At 50.4% G+C, this 16,674-nt stretch overlaps 1 protein-coding gene across 1 annotated transcript in view; it reads right to left on the minus strand.

The window, feature by feature from the left end:
• Positions 1 to 1,529: 1,529 nt before the first annotated feature.
• Positions 1,530 to 16,674, minus strand: part of CABLES1 (Cdk5 and Abl enzyme substrate 1) — a 74,478-nt gene continuing 59,333 nt past the window's right edge. Inside the window, exons 8-10 of the mRNA XM_021713763.1 lie at positions 8,620 to 8,726; positions 6,972 to 7,179; positions 1,530 to 2,933 (exon numbers count right to left, since the gene is read on the minus strand). Coding sequence (XP_021569438.1) covers positions 2,793 to 2,933; positions 6,972 to 7,179; positions 8,620 to 8,726 — 456 coding nt within the window. The 3' untranslated portion in view covers positions 1,530 to 2,792. The remainder of the gene's footprint in view (positions 2,934 to 6,971; positions 7,180 to 8,619; positions 8,727 to 16,674) is intronic.

Raw genomic sequence — 16,674 nt, forward strand, 5'->3', positions numbered from 1 at the left:
CTTGATCAAATGCCTTCATTGTCAGCCTCCGAAATCAATTTAAGACAACAAACTCCCCACTCAACAAATCCACATGCCAAAATAGAGTTTAAAATTAAAGTGTCTTTTTTTTTTCTTTTCAAGTTGAGGTTTTAGTTTGTTGCCCAGGCTGGAGTGCAGTGGCACAATCACGGCTCACTGCAGCCTCAACCTCCTGCGTTCAGGTGATCCTTCTGCCTCAGCCCCGAGTAGCTGGGATTACAGGCACACACCATCACGCTGGGCTAATTTATTTTTATTTTTTTGAGATGCGGTCTTGCTATGTTGCCTAGGCTGGTCTCAAACTCCTGTGCTCAACCAATCCTCCTGTCTTGGCCTCCCAAGGTACTGGGATTACAGGTGTGTGCTACTGTGCTAGGCCAAAGTGTCTTTAAAAAGAAATGGACCGGCTAGGCTTGGTGGTTCAGCCTGTAATCCCAGGTCTTTGGGAGGCCAAGGGAAGTAGATTGCCTAAGCCCACAGGTTCGAGACCAGCCTCTGCAACTTGGTGAGACCTCGTCTCTACAATAAATAAAAAATGAGCCGGGCGTGGTAGTGCACACCTGTGGTTCCGGCTACTTGGAAGGCTGAGGTGGAAGGATTGCCGGAGCCCAGCAAGTGGAGGCTGTGGTGGCCGTGAACGTGGCCCTGCACTCCAGCCTGGGTGACGGAGTGAGACTCCAGCTCAAAAAACAAAACAAGACAAAAAACACGAAAAGAAATGGACCAATAACTTTGAGTTCATCTCATAAGTGCTAAAGAAAGAACCCCTCAATCCTAAGAAAACTAACCCGATTTAATGGCACAGGAAAGAACTCAGGCTTCCCATCTCATGTCTGGGCTGGTGACCTGTGTTGTCTATCAGATGTCCCCCTGAACTTGGCAGGAGACTCCAGGCAGATGGGCAGCGGGAGTTCTCTGGGCCCTCTCTAGATACCAGAGGCCCTGCTTCTCAGAAAGCCTCTCTGCCCGTGGCCAGGGACTAGGGGGCTGGGTGGGTGGCATATCAGAGAGGCAAAATGTCACACACCATGAAAGGAAGATGCAGGGAATTTTGTCGTTCAGGCAAGGAAGATGCCTCGAACATTCTGTGCTTCCCAATGTCCTTCATAAACCGTAGACGCCCTCGAGTATCCATTGACCTGGCTTTCCATTAGTCGACCCTTCCCCACCCTCCAGCAAAATCACTGTCTTACAACTGATTTCGGCCAAGGAAATTTGTTCGGAAAATATTTAGAACTAAACTCGGTTAAATCAAAGAGGCGGAAGAAGCCAAGTATTCTGTTTTGGCCCTCACCAGCTGCTGCTTGAATTTCTCCATCCTGTACGACTGTCAAGAATCTGACAGCTCAGCTAATGAAAGCCGAATACACTCGACTCCCCCATCACCCTGTCTCCGGGTGGGGCAAGAGGCTTGGAACCGGTAGGCTCGCTAGAATCAGTGTGCGCAAGGAACCAGTGACGGAGGGCGAAGGTGGCTGGTGAAACACATGACTACACACACACACACGTACAGGTGTATATAAAACAGTACCAGAGTTTAATTCTCTTTTTACACGGCCACAGGCTGTCTTGAGTCAGGGGGACCAGAGGTAGCACCTCCCTCTTGTAGCGATGAGGTGCTGGCCTGATGATGGGCCTGGTACAGGTCGCCCCAGTGAGTCAGAACGAGTCGCAATTGCAGTCCTGCACTAACAGTGCTGGGTATGTGGGGGAGATAAGAGTCACTGCCTCCTCAGTCGACTTGTCCACAGCTCCAGACGCAGTGTGTCCCAGCTGGCAAACGCCTCAAATGCCGATCATGCCTCTCACGCCTATTCTGGGTTTTTAGAAAACACTTTTATATATAGACACATATAGCACAGGAAATGTGCTTATGATGCACTCTAACATAGAGCACAGGAATACACGCTGTGGAGCGCCACCCCAGCCGTCCCCACAGCGGGAAAGTGCGAGGGTTACATCGGTGTGCGCGGCATGGTGGCAGGAAGTGCTGAACGCCACACTCCACACCCTTCCACGCGACTCATCCGACACTGACAACTTGTCTTCTTTGTCTCCGTGGTGGCAGGAGCAGTAGCAGAAACAAGGTCATTTCCTAAGGGTGGAGGATGCCAGACAATCTGGTACAGAGAGAGTGATTCTTATCCAGGAATCATCTAGAAATACTTGCCGAAGCTCAGCTTGGTTTCCGACCCCAGGCTGGGGTCTGCGCTGTAAAGGGTAACCCTGGCTCTGGGGGCCTAGGGCTGAGACAGTGTCTCTCAGACCCACAGCCCCCCACCCACCCATATACCCCAGAGAAAAGTGCACTTCCCATGGCTGATACAAAATTAGGTTGGCACGCTCTTTGACACAGGGAGGGGATCTTTTAAAAGCTTCCCCTCGACTTCTGCAGGTTCTATTTCCCCATGCTCAAGCCCTTCGCGCTCCAAGTTGGAACGGGTCTGGAGAAGTCCCTGGACCCCACTCGCAAGACCTGTGCATGCCTGGGAGGGAGACCAGGGTGGGCAGCTGAGAACTCTTGCTCTTGGAGAGTGGGAAGGGCCTCTGTTCTTAGCTCGCATCTCCTCTTCCCTTGCTGAGCAGTACACAGCTCACAGCTCCTCTCGGCTAGACTGGAGACTCCTGGGAAGTTTCTAGTACTGCTTCTCCACAGAAACACTGGGAGGAGGAAAAATCTGGTATTTTAAGTTCTGTCTGCGTTTCCAGTGGTGAGCCTCGCTCCACCGGGCTGAGAGGAAAAGGGTCCTTGGCCCTCCTCGGAGCCAGGGCTAGGAGCTCTGGACCAGGCGTCTGTAGTGGGGCATGACTTCGTGCTCTGGCAGATGGAGGGCAAATTCCAAGGCCACTAACACGGGGAATTCAAAGGCAATCAGTTCTCGTCTGTTCAGCCTGAACTTTTCTTCCAGTTTCTGTGAGGAAATCAGAAAAGCATGTTAGTTTAAAATAAAATTAAAAAAAAAAAAATTTAAAGATGTGGGGTACAATTCAGAATTAGGTGTGCAAGTGGTCATCATATAAATAAAGTTCGGGCCACTCTTTGGTCTCTAATTTGTCTAGTTTGAGATCAGGTACCTTTATGGATGCTGTGTTCCCCACCCACCCAACCTGGCAGTATCCCGCGACTACCAATCCCTTTCTTAGAGTATTATGGTAAATGTTCAGGGTCCGCTTATGAGAACAAGCATGCTAGTTTTAAAATGAAAATCCTGGGCTTTCTCCTAGCACACCTTCTCTGTCCATCAGCCAGTGAGTGCTCACAGAGAAAGCCATTCTGGGCCAGACTCTGAAAGGGAGACCTGGGCTGTGCCTCCTGCCTTCATGGGGGTGGGGAAGCAACCGCGCCTTTTCCCGAAAGCCTTCGATCTGCCTGGAGTCTTCCACACAGCCTGCAATCTCATTCCACCCTCCAGATCTTTTTTTTTTGAGTGGGAGTCTCACTCGGTCGCCCAGACTGGAGTGTAGCGGCCGCTCCCAGCCACCGCAGCCTCGACCCACTGGGCTCCGGCGATCCTTCCACCTCAGCCTTCTGAGTAGCCGGAATTACAGGCATGCGCCCGGCTGATTTTTTGATTTATTGTAGAGATGTAGTCTCACCTGCCCAGGCGGGTCTCGAACCCGCGGGCTCAGGCAATCCACTCACCTCAGCCTCCCAAAGGCGCGGGATTGCAGGCTGAGCCACCAAGCCTGGCTCACCCTCTAGATCTTAAAGGGTTGATGCTACATGTATCTCTTCTTGACAGATGAGGAAATAGGCTCCCAGAAGTCAAGGATTTTGTCCAGGGTTGCATGGACAGTAAATGGCAGCCTGTGATTCACATCTGACGGGCACTGAAACTCTACCTGCCACCACTAAGCGATTTGGGCTTAGAGAGAAGACTGAAAAACACAGCCGAGCACCTCAACAATAACAACCATGCAGCAAGTTCAGAAGGGAGTGAGCTGACTAGGTGTACTTTGGTCCTTTCCTCTTACGCACAAGGACCTGAGTCCTCGACAAGTCAACACACTTTCAGCGTGTCACACAGCTGGTGTGTATCTGAACAGGGCTGAACCCTGTGGCGCCGGTGGGTCCACCCAACTATAGGAGCTGCTGGAGCCAGAAAAGGAGAACCGAGGTGAGGGTGGGCCCAGAGGCCTTGTTTTGCTGGGCACATTCTGCCTTGGCTTCAATTAAGCTTTTGACTTCATTAAAAAAAAAAACCTCACCTCCAGAGCGGTGATTGACTGCTTTCAGATTACAACTGGGGTAGGCTCTTGTGTTAGGCTTTTTGCTACAGCAAGTGGCTTGTCAAATCATTACTATCATATCCTGCATTAATACCATTAGCTTTTGCTGTGTGGTATATACTCAACTATAATTAAACTGCATACTATCACTTTTAATTTTAATTTTTGAGTCAAGTCTCACTCTGTTGCCCAGGGCTGGAGTGCAGTGGCATGATCACAGCTCACCACAACTTTGACCTCCTGGGCTCAAGCGATCCTTCTGCTTCAGCCTCATAGTAGCTGGGACTACCAGTGTGTGCTACCATGCCTGGCTAATTTTTTTGATTTGCTGTACAGACAAAGTCTCACTGTGTTACCTAGGCTGGTCTTGAATTCCTGGGCTCAAGGAATCCTCCCACTTTGGCCTCTCGAAATGCTGGGATTACAGGCATGAGCCATAGTGCCTGGCCTACGATTTTTATTAATATTTGCTATGTTTAAAGAGTCATTAGTTCAGAGTTGGCATTCTCAGTTCACAGTTGGTACCAATGACCAACTCCATGTTCAAGTATTTACTGTCCAAACTAGATGATTCTGTATAATTTCTGTTTCTTTTCTTTCTTTTTTTTTTTTTGAGTTAGATTCTCACTCTGTCACCCAGGCTGGAGTGCAGTGGCATACTCACAGCCAGCCACCCCAGCGCTGACCTGCTGGACTCCCGCCTCAGCCTTCCAAGTAGCTGGAACTACAGGTGAGTGCTACCTTTGCCTGGTTAATTTTATGTGAAGAGTACCTAACCTCTATTAGCATCCTTTCATTCTTTTGCCTTTGTCACTTAAGATAAGCAATACATATGGGGCACTAAATGAACCCTCTCTTTTATTTTCTGTGTTCTGATGCTCTGATATCTGGGGCCTCACTGACCCTGGAGGGACTGCCCTCCTAGGGTTTGCCAAGTCCTCCACAGTGATCTCCCCCACCCCTCTTTTTTTTTGAGTAGGAGTCTTACTCTGTCACCCAGGCTAGAGTGCAGTGGCATACTCATAGCCACCATAGTCTCGACCTGCTTGGCTCAGGCAGTTCTTCCACCTCAGCCTTTCAAGTAGCTGGAACTACAGGCATGCACCACCATGCCTGGCTAATTTTTTGATTTATTGTAGAGATGAGGTCTCGCGAAGGTGCCCAGGCTGGTCTCAAACTCCTGGGCTCAGGTGATCCTCTTGCTTCGGCCTCCCAAAGTGTTGGGATTACAAGTATGAGCCACCATGCCTGGCTGACCCCTTTTGTTTCTCAAATGCAAACCAACCAGTCCAGACCCCACTCCCCACCTCCTCTTTCATAGGCTCTCACATTCCAGGTCGCTATCCAACTGCCCTAATCACCCGAGGGCCAGTTACCAGAAAATGAGGGACAGTCCCAGACCCCACTGAAAGTTTCCAACGAGTCAATCCTAAACCTGCTGACCCTGCCTTGTTCATTTTTCTGTGAAAACCACATAAAGGATGCTTCTCACAGTTCCCTCCTCTTCCCCTGCCTCTTGGTCAACCCCAGAGCTTCCCTACGTAGCCCCCATGGCATGCCACACCCCTTGTTATGGGTTGAATGTTTGTGTCCCCTCACAATTCCTGTTTTGATGGGCTACTCTCCAGTGTGATGGTATTAGGTGGTGGGGCCTTTGGGACTGATTAGACAGACCCAGGGCATGCAGTTCGTATGATGGGATTCACGTCTCTATGAGAAATCTGTCTCCTTCCCTCTACAATTAAAGCAAAGGATTGCCTGAGTCTAGGGGTTCAAGACCAGCCTGGGTAAATTGGTGAGACCTCATCCCTACAACAAATCCAAAAATTAGCAGGGTGTGGAGGCGTGTGCCTGTATTTCCACCTACTTGGAAGACTGAGACAGAAGGATCCCCTGAGCTCAGCAGGTCAAGGCTGTGGTGGTCATGAGAGTGTCACTGCACTACAGCCTTGGTAAAAGAGTGAGACTCAACTCAAAAAAAAAAAAAAGATGGAGCAAGACATCAACCAAAGAGAAGGGCCCTTACCAGAACTGAAGCACCTGGACCCAGACCTTGGATGTCCCAGCCTCCAAAACTGTGAGAACTACATTTCTGTTGTTTAAGCTGCCTAGTCTAGGTGTTTTTGTTATGGTGGCACAAGCCAAGACACCCCTCCTCTTGGGAACCGTGACAAACTGTCTTTTCAATGACTATTGTCTTCTGATCTGTTGGTTTTATTGTACCTCAAATTTTCTATTAATACATTGAATTTTAAAACAGGGGTTCATGTATTCATCCAAGGAGACTGGTGTTTCCTTGCTTTGGTGGGCCTCTCCTTTGAAAGAAGAGGTGCCACCCTGTCAAACCCACATCCTTCTCCGAAGAGGAGCCGAGCCAGGCACAGGAAGCCATGGTCTTGTTGAACCAACATGTCTGATGCTGGATGCTCTGTGGGTCACACTGCCCAGAAGCCCCCTGCTGTCACAGTGGCTTCTATGGCTGTGAGAATGATGACCTCCAGTGGTGTCTGAAAATGGGTTTTAATGACCGGATTCCAGGCTGGAGATCTTTGGTCTTGTCAAAGTGGATCATTCGTCTAAGATGGCCTGAGATGGGGGCGTCTGACATTCACCAAGGATCAGAATCCTTCTAAGTAAGGTCGCTGACCAGGGCCCCTCTGAGAGAAGAGCCCTAGACTGGAATGTGCACTCCCCCAGTCATCGGGTCCCAGGCCACTTACGTCAATTAAATGCTTGACTTCATGTTTTTTGAGGTCACTTCCAATTTTGGCTGCTAACAGCACACATGCTCCAGCACAAAGCTTCCGGTTCTGCTTGTTGAGCTTTCCCTTGAGGGCGAGCTTTTCAAAGTAGACAAAGGCCATGGCCACCGTAGGCTCCTCCAGGCCACAGTCCTCCTGAGCCAGCTTCCGCATCTCTCGTTTCAGACTGCAGAAAGACAGCGAGGAAAGAACCGTCCTGTTGTAACTTAGGGTTTCAGGGGACCCAATGAAAAAGACTACTCCATCTTGAAAGCCTTTTCTCCTCATTCCCAGAGGATGATGTGGACTGAGATCACGTCTAGAAGCGTGAAAGCTCCATATGTGTGGGGAGCAGATGTGGGGAGCAGATGTGTAGCTGGGGCTTTGGACGCCTCTTTGTTGTGAGGCTGTCCAGACCATGTCTACTTTTATTCTTGCTCCAGACCCAGCAGTGTGAGCTGCCGTTGCCACTTCCGGCATGGTGATGGACAGGCACAGCACCCCAGGGAGGCAGAGAGACCAGTCAGGGCTCCTGTGACCATGCCATGGGACCCAGAGGACCCCAATGAACACAAGTGGATGTCCCAGAGACTCCCTGGAGCCCAGGATTAGAGCCGACCAAAGTTAAAGAGGGGCGGCATCTGGGAGATTCTGATCATTCCAGAGAGAGGATTATAGAAATAAATTAGGTGCTTGGTCGACGTGCTGCCAAATAGCCAGGACGTTCATTAACTAGAGAAGAAAAGAGGTTAGGCTAAGAGCACAGCAATCAGTGTCCTCAGGAAGGCTGCCCAGCAAACCGACAAAGTGTGAAGACTTAATTTTTCCCAATTTAAATAGATGATTTGGGGCCATTGTTGTGTTCAACTCTGGTGTGTCCACGTGGCTCCCTGAGTTATGGCTGCCATGTTTCCTAGCTTTGGCCCCCTCTCCTACCTTGGGGAGGTGAATCTCCTCTTTCTCTAAGTTACTTTCTAAATAAACTATATTTTCCAATCTAAAAAAAAAAAAAAGATTATTTGGGTTGGCCCATGCCAAAATCAAATCAGTATTAGAGTACACACGTGTGTAAATGTCAGCAGACATTCCATGTTGGTATAAGCATCTAGTTTGTTACTACAGACACACACATGTGTGCGTGCATGCACGCCACAGTACTAGAAGTCACAACACAAACCCTGTAGGGCCAGTTGTTTTGACTGTTTGACCTGCAGATATGAGTCACCACAGAGTCAATCTGGTCCGCTGCAGGGGAAATACGGGCCTGACTTTGCGTTGGCGATGGCCTAAAGATAAGGCTTGGCTATCACCTCTGGGTGCACAACTGTGGGTAGAGTTATCTTATAGTGAGTTGCAGACAGCATGAAGCGATTCTTTCACCGAGGGAACCTCCCCCCAGGCCTGTGTCAGCCGGGTGGCCAGATCTCTGCCTTCTGCCCTGCTTCCCTGGGCCCTCCCACCACATCCCGGCCTGAGTCAGCCAGCAGAGGGGAGCCCCTTTTGGCCGAACATCACAGTGTTTCGAACACAGGAACAATGGGGGGACCAATGTACAAAACAGAAGCTGCATGTGTGCCAGAAGAGAGGCTTGGAGGGCACGTTCAAGGGGATGTCGAGCCTCCCGTACCTCCTAATTTTGCTGAGTGTTAACTTAATGTGAGGAAACTTCTCCTTGAAGGTCTCGTTCATGTCCTTCTTGAGATCCGAGGGCTTCACATAGTCAATCACCGTGGTCTGAAACAGATTGGGCAGCACAAGTCACTCCTTAAAATAAGGGTCAAGTGTAATAATTACGTGCCAACGTTCAACTCCCCAAACCATCCAGCAATGGAAAAACTCAGATTAGAGCCACGACAAGGGCTCTGCTGAGTCCAGGATATAAAAGGGGCTGTGGCCTCAGAGCTAGATAGAAAACAAATCGCCACCACTAGCAGGATGAGGCAACATTTAGAAAAACTTGCCTAAAGACCAGCAGAAGTCCATGACTAAGGGGGGGAGCAGCCCCTCTTTGGGTTCCTGTGTTTCAGGTTGTTGTGCACACTGTGCAGTGTTTAAGGGCATGAGATTTGGACTCATAGAGCTCTGGGTTCAATCCACACGGGACCACTCCCTAGTCATCTGGCTTTGGGAGACTTATTTAAACCATCCTACATCTCAAGTTCCATGCCTGTGCAACGAGAACACTGCCTATGTCACATGGCTATTTTGAGAATTACATGAGAAGTGCTCTGTACAGTGCCTTGGCACACAACAAGTGCTCAGTAAATGTTAGCTATTCTTTTTAAAATTTATTTTAAAATTGTGGTAAAATACACATAACAGAACATTTGCCCTGATTTTTTTTTTTTTTGAGTCGGAGTCTCACCCAGGCTGGAATGCAGTGGTACGCTCATGGCCACCGCAGCTTCAACCTTCCGCCTCAGCCTTCCAAGTAGCTGGAACTACAGGCCCGTGTCACCACGCTTGGCTAATTTTTGGTTTATTGTAGAGATGAGGTCTCGCCAAGTTGTCAAGGCTGGTCTTGAACCCCTGGTCTCAGGCAATCCTCTCACCTTGGCCTCCCAAAGTGCTGGGATTACAGGCTTGAGCCATTGTACCCAGTCTTTTTTTTTTTTTAGAGACAGAATCACACTATGTTGCCTAGACTTAAGTGCAGTGACTATTCACAAGTGTGATCATAGCACACGGCAGCCTCCAACTCTTGGGCTCAAGCAATACTCCTGCCTCAGCCTCCTAAGTAGCTGGGACTACAACTGTGGACCTCTGTGCCAGGCTCTGAAAATTTACTATTTTAAACATTTTTAGGTGTACAGTTTCATTGTATCATGTACATTCACACTGTTGTGCAACCATCACTGCCATTCATTCACAGATTATTTTCGTTTTCCCAAACTGAAACTCGGTGCCCATGAAACACAAACCCCCTACTTGCTCCCTCTAGTCCCTGGCTGCCACCTCTCCACTTTTGGTCTCTGTAAATTTGCCTCATAAGTGAAATCATGTATTTGTCTTTGTTACAGGCTTATTTCACTTAGCATGTTGTCTTCCAGGTTCATTCCCATTGTAGCATGTGCCAGAATTTCTTTTCGAGGCTGAATAACATCCCATTGTATGTATATAATGGTGGCTATTCTTAACCATCCCTTGAATCTTTGGTTTTCTTCGTCCTCCCTTCCCCCTTTCTAAATTCCATCTATCCTTAAACACTGGCGCCTTAGAGTCCTTTCTGAATAGTCTGGTCTTCCTTGCTCCTGTGCCCTGCACTGTTAACTCTGCATTGAAGTCTTTTGCTGGGTGTCACCAGTTAGTCTCATCCCTCACTTCCCAAGGCTGGGTCTCTTCTCGCTGATCTTAATCTGGCAAAGCCCAAGAAAGAAGAAACGACAGATGCTGACTCGAAGACCCATTCCCATGGATGGCCCATGCCAGCAAAGCACATCAAAGGTTTTTTAAATGGCTGGAACAAAAGTTGGTGGTGTTCTATGAACATCTCCACCCACAGGACACAAAACCTTGAAGCAGACACACAGCATGACTTTGGTGTCAGTTATTGGTGAAGAGCAGGTAACCGGCCGGCATATCCCAGTCCAAACTGATCTTCATGGCACCGTCTTTATTTTTTTTTGTCACGATCTCACTCTGTCACCCAGGCTGGAGTACAATGGCATGCTCACGGCTACAGCAGCCTCGACCTGTTGGGCTCAGGTGATCCTTCTGCCTCAGCCTTCCAAGTAGCTGGAACCACAGACATATGCCACCATGCCCGACTAATTTTTTTGATCTATTGTGGAGACGAGGTCTCGCCATGCTGCTTAGGCTGGTCTTGAACTCAGGCAATCCTCTCGCCTCTGCCTTCCAAAGTGCTGGGATTATAGGCTTGAGCCACCATGCCCAGCTTTTTAAAAAAATTCTTTTATTAATCGTTGTTTCTCTGGGGAATAAAGGCAAACCAGCTGGGTGCAGTGGCTCATGCCTGTAATACCAGCACTTTGGGAGGCTGAGGTGGGAGAATCACTTGAGCCCAGGAGTTGGAGATCAGTCTGGGAAGCATAGCCAAGACCTTGTCTCTACAAAAATCAAAACAAAACAAAACAAAAATTAGGTGGGCGTGGTGTTGCATGCCTGTAGTCCCAGCTACTTGGGAGGTTGAGGAGGAAGGATCACCTGAGCCCAGGAGGTTGAAGCTGCAGTGAGCCGTAATTGTATCTCTGCACTCCAGCCTGGGTGACAGAGTGAGACTCAGACTCAAAAAAAAAGAAAGAAAAAAGGCTAACCATAGCAACATCAGCTCCATCTCCACCAAACTCGCTCAGAGTTTTATAACATGGGGGTGGAAGAAATTAGGGACCTGCTCCCTAATTCACATCTGTGAATGTGATGCCACACCTTCTTCCTGATACATGGTCCTTCTGGACCAATCAGGAAGGTCTACCTGAGGTGGTTTGGGAAGTGCCTGTTTCTGGTACCTGCTAGAGGCGTGCCTTGCAAGGAGTAGGGAAGTGGCAGCCCAAGGGCTCTCACCAGGAGCCCCAGCGGACAGTTGGCCATGAAAAGGGCTGGGGTGGTGACCGGGTGGCTCTGCCTGCAGCAAGTTGGGCCACACAGAGAATGTCACTCATCCTCTCTGAGCCTCACCTTCCTCTCTTCCAAAATGAGATGAGAACACCCCATGGGGCTGCTTTCTGGGTTTATCTTGAAGATCAAAGTGAGAATAGAATGTACTTAAAGGACATTGGCAAGTTTCATCAGGGGCACAAAATGGGAGAAGGCCGTAAATGTGGGGTCCACGGCTGTCCCATTAAGTCACAGGCTTTGAGCGTGGGGCCCTGGTATCTGCACCGCGATGAGTTTTCCTGGCGATTTCTACCCACTGGAGTCCCAGGATGTGCAGATCAGATGCTCCTTGCTGGCTAACACCTACTCTCGACTAGGCTTGTGGTGCCACTTCTGCTGGCTCCTAAACCCCACGGGGTCAGGCTGTTCTCCATGAATCACCTTCACTGTGTACTGTTGGTGTGAATATCCACCCTTCTCCTGGGATGCCCTGCTGTGCTACAGAGGCTGCAAAGCTAACAGGTATGTTTCCCGGACTCCTCTGCAGCTAGGATTCCAACTACAATTCCAGCTCTTCCTCTGGGATGCTCTGGTAGGAGAAGACAGAATCGGAGCAGGCCCGTGCCTCCGCTGTTTCTGGTGCCAAGAAGGTCCAGTCAGTAGCTTCTGGGTGCCTGTTTTGTGGGTGTAGACCACAGTTGGGTTGTATAAATCTGAGCCAGCAGCAGGTCCCTAATTGTGGTGGTTTCCTGACCATGGTGGTGGTTGGGGCTGGCAGTCAGGGCCAGTTTCCCAAGTCAGAAGCCAGGGTCCTGATCTCAGAAGAGGTAAGGAAGTAGCCTCAATGGTGGCCTGGCTCTGACGTGTGGCTTGAGGGATGCTGAAACATTGACTTAGGCTGTTCTGTCAGCCTCCCCAATGATTCTAATAGGGTATTTAGTATCTACCATGTAATGAATCCCTTTCTTCTTCTTTTTTTAAATTTTTGAGTTGGAGTCTCACTGTCACCCAGACTGGAGTGCACTAGCCGCTCCTGGCCACTGTAGCCTCGACCTGCTGGGCTCCAGCCATCCTTCCGCCTCAGCCTTCCAAGTAGCTGGAACTACAGGCGCGTGCTACCATGCCCGGTTAATTTTTGATTTATTGTAGAGATGAGGTCTCGCCAAGTTGCCCGGCAGGTCTCGAACCTGTGGGCTCAGGCAATTCACTCACCTCAGCCTCTCAAAGTGGGACTACAGGCTGAGCCACTGAGCCCAGCTTTTTCTTTCTTTTCTTTTTTTCTTTTAAAGAGACAGGGTCTTGCTATGTTGCCCACGCAAGACTCAAGTGACCCTCCCGCCTCAGCACCATACCCAGTGCTTTCTTCTTCATTTACCTAAAATGGATGCTATACTTTGTAATCAAACCACGACTGGTACACACACACTGTATGTTTGCTGATAGCTCCAAACCACGACTGTAACTGAGCCTCACTTTGGAGAAGGCGAGAGAAGGGAAAAGCTTAGATCACCCTAAAGGCACCAACGGTATCAGTTCACTGGAGCTTGGAGTCCTGCCCCCAGGCCCTGGCTCTCACTTTCTGGTCATTCCTAGCTTTAGAAGGCCCTCAGGAGCCAACAACTTGACTCAGCCTGCAGCCCTGGAGCAGGGCAAGGCCCACTCCTGGCATGGGCCTTGCAGGAGAGGCTGTCTTCATAAGCAGCCTCGTCCTAGCTCTTGGGGCATGAAGCTGGAGTCTACTGTTTCTGACTGTGAGGAGTGGAAATGTGTATTGAATTCCAGGTTGGCCGCTGAAGAGGAGGATGGAGGGAAGGCCCCTGAGCCGATGCTGTGTGACTGCTGGCCCAGCAAATGGGCTCTATTGGGAAGGCCCGGGGTGGCCACAGGTCGGCGAAAACCAGCATCTCTGGGGTCACCCGCTTTGAGAAATCCGAGGGCATCTGAGTAAAGTGGCTCCGCACTTGGACTGCCACCGACTTCTGCTGCCTACACCGAGGCAGGTGCCCAATGATATCGCTTAAATCTATTCTGGGGTGAGATAGGCTAGTTTTGGCAGCAATGAAATGCCTCCAAGACTCAAGATGGAAAGAGAATGGCACATCATGCTCCTCAGTCTGCATGCCTGAGGCTGACGGAGAACAGGAAATGACTGTATTAGCCTCCTGCGGCTGCTATAACGAAGTGCCCCAGATGTGAACTGCCTCACAGTCCTGGAGGCTAGAAGTCTGAAATCAAGGCATCAGCAAGGCTGTCCTCCCTCTGCAATCCCTTTCTTCTTCTTTTCTTCTTCTTCTTCTTTTTTTTTTTTAAAGAGACAAGCTCTTTCTATGTTGCCCAAGCCAGACTCAAGTGATCCTCCCATCTCAGCCACCTGAGTGGCTGGGCCTACAGGTGTGCACCACCATATCTGGCTACCCTTTCTTCTTCATTTTAGCTAATGACTCTCCCTTTGTTGCTTTTCCCTAGCTTCTGGGATGCACAGGTGTTTCCAGGTTGCGTGCATCGTTCCAATCTCTGCCTGTGTCCTCTCTCGAAGTCTGTGTCCCCTGTTAAGGCCACCAGGCACATTGGACTAGGGCCCATCCTACTCTAGCATGACCTCATCTTAACTAATGTACATCCGCAACAACCCTGCTTCCAAATCAGGTCACATTCTGAGATACTGGGGATTAGGAACTCAGCACATCTTCTGGGAGGACACAGTTCTGCCCAGAGTGGTGGCTTGCTCCTAACGGTGCCACTTGCTGGGCTCTGATGCCAGGCTGGACGCAGAGCTGCCCCTGCCTGTGGAGCCCTCAGCCTCGACGCTGGCCCTAGCTCTGCCCAACACAGCAGGCCTTGGCCTTGGCCATGGCCTACGTCATGGGTTTCTTCTTTCCCAGCTGCTCCCTCTTCAGTCTTGCTTCTATCCCTGCTGGGATTCTGAGCTGCGGTTCAGTGGTGAAGAATGCAGATTCAGGGTAAGATCCCTGGGTTGAAATCCCAGCTCTGTCACACAGTATCTGGGTGGCCTAGTGCAAACTGCTTATGCACTCCATGCCTCAGTTTCCTCCTCTGGCTTCTCTATCTCCCGCTTTATGTTGATCTGTGGGGCGGTTCCATGTCCTGCTCATACTCCACTGCATGGGTTACACAGTTGGGACAGTTGAGTGGGAGCCCCCAACGTGACAATCTGCTCCAGACCCTTGCTCAGAAGGGCCCTCGCACACATGCCGCACCTCGAGGCCACTGCTCTGCACCAGCCCCTCACAGGCCAGACCCTGGGGACTGGATGGATCACCCTGAGGCAGGTTCCAGAGAGGATGGATGTCTGCAATGTCTCCTCAGGACCAGGTCCTTCTGGGAAAAACTTCGAGTCAGGGAGGCCATGAGTTCTCAGCAAGTCCTGTGTGTCTTGAGGGAGTCTTATGACAACCCTTGGAGGCTGGGCCTCCCAGCCACATCAAGAGATGTGGTGAGCCTCCTTTCAGTGATAGGGTGAGCCAAGGAGGTAGTCATGGGAGACTGGGCCGCAGGCATGGGGTTACAACAGTCCCTCAGGGACTCATTCTTTCTTGCTTGGGGGAGAATAAACGAAAAGTGAAGCCAGTGCTTTGATCGAGGTCACCTACTTAGTTTCCTTGTGTGGGTTATAAAAACTTGCAGTGCCTGGGTTTTACCAGTGCGTGTCACTATAAATCAAGGTGCAAATTCAACAGGCTGTGCTCCTTCTTGGTCTGGGACCGTCAGAGTGACCAGTTTTCAATGCCACCCAATTCCGGGCTTCACCAGGGCCAGACTGTGAGACACATGGGCAGCTCTAGCCCTGTGGCACTTGTATTTTCACAGAGCCGGTCATTCCGCTCCTGGATGAGAGGTTGTGGAAACACACTGTCTCACAGCTGCCTGGCCATAGGGAAGCTATGTGTGTGCAGCTGTGTAAAGGAGAGGAGGGGAAGGTCAGCTGGAAGGAGGACACCATCCAAAACACAGGATGTCCAGAGACACGTAGTTCAGAGAGCAGCCCTGCCCTGCTGGTCCACAGGGAACAAGTGAGGAGGCCCGGTGTGGGAGTGGACACAGAAGAATCCCTTCTGAGAGAACAGGAAAAGATCACACCTGAGTTGTCTAGCCAGAAAAGCCCACCACATCTGTTGCAGAGACACTGGGACACCCTTTGCTATTTATAAAAACAAAGTCCTGATAAGAGAGAGGAACTGAACGTGGGCCCCATCCTGGTCTACCAGCCACAATGCTAAAGTGAAGCCCTCTCGGCTAGGGCTGGGGTACAGCGGGAGAGAGTGTGTGGGGGGTACATATGCCCCAGCATTATCCAGGAGAACATTGAGGGCTTGGAGATGACAGGTCGCTGGGCTAATTCCAACAGAAACAACAGAAAAGATGCTTCCACTGTCGAGCCTGGGCAAGCTCTGGCCTCCTTAATCTCCCACTCTCCTGCCTTCTAAGCCTTCCTAGGAGTTCTTGGAGCAGCTCTGAACAGGTTGAGCTTGGTAGAGACTCTGCTACTGTTCTCTGACCCATGGGCAGGAACATTCTGAGGGACCTGGGATCCAGCCCAGCCCCGGCCTACCAGTGCCTCAGGAGCTGGCTGTGAGCCCTGGGGCAGGTGGGCAGCCTCTCCAAGTCTTGGTTCCACGCCATGCCAGTGAGAGGAAGGAAGGACACAAGGCCCTGGTCTGGGCAGCTCCTTCCAGCACCACGAACCACCGCACCACCAGGCTCTGCTGCTTTGTCTATGGGCGTTCATGCTCATCTGGGCACTGGGAAAGCAGATGTTCCGTGCTTGTTAAGGCAATTAGGCAGCACTGCGGCCCTCGCCTAGATCCATCTAACCACCGACAGATGGGCATTTCAGCTGTTCTTTGCATTTAATCCTTTCCCTAAGAGGACAGCACATCACAAAGAAGTCATGGCAATGAGCGGGCAGCCTACACAGCCCAGGGCTGCATTTGCTGCTATTTCTACCCCTCAAATTCAAAATACCGAATCCTGGATTGACTTTCCTCCCTTTGCTTTGGGGGAGTGACTCTTCAGCGTCCCTCACTGAAACAAAACGGTGTGCAGGGGAAGGAAAGCTGCCTTGGCTTCAGGCTTCCACCACCACGGGGAGGTGACCCTGTGCAATGCA

Source organism: Carlito syrichta, unplaced genomic scaffold (assembly GCF_000164805.1).
Source record: "Carlito syrichta isolate Samal-C Ts95f unplaced genomic scaffold, Tarsius_syrichta-2.0.1 Scaffold304726, whole genome shotgun sequence".
In the NCBI taxonomy this organism is placed as follows: domain Eukaryota; kingdom Metazoa; phylum Chordata; class Mammalia; order Primates; family Tarsiidae; genus Carlito; species Carlito syrichta.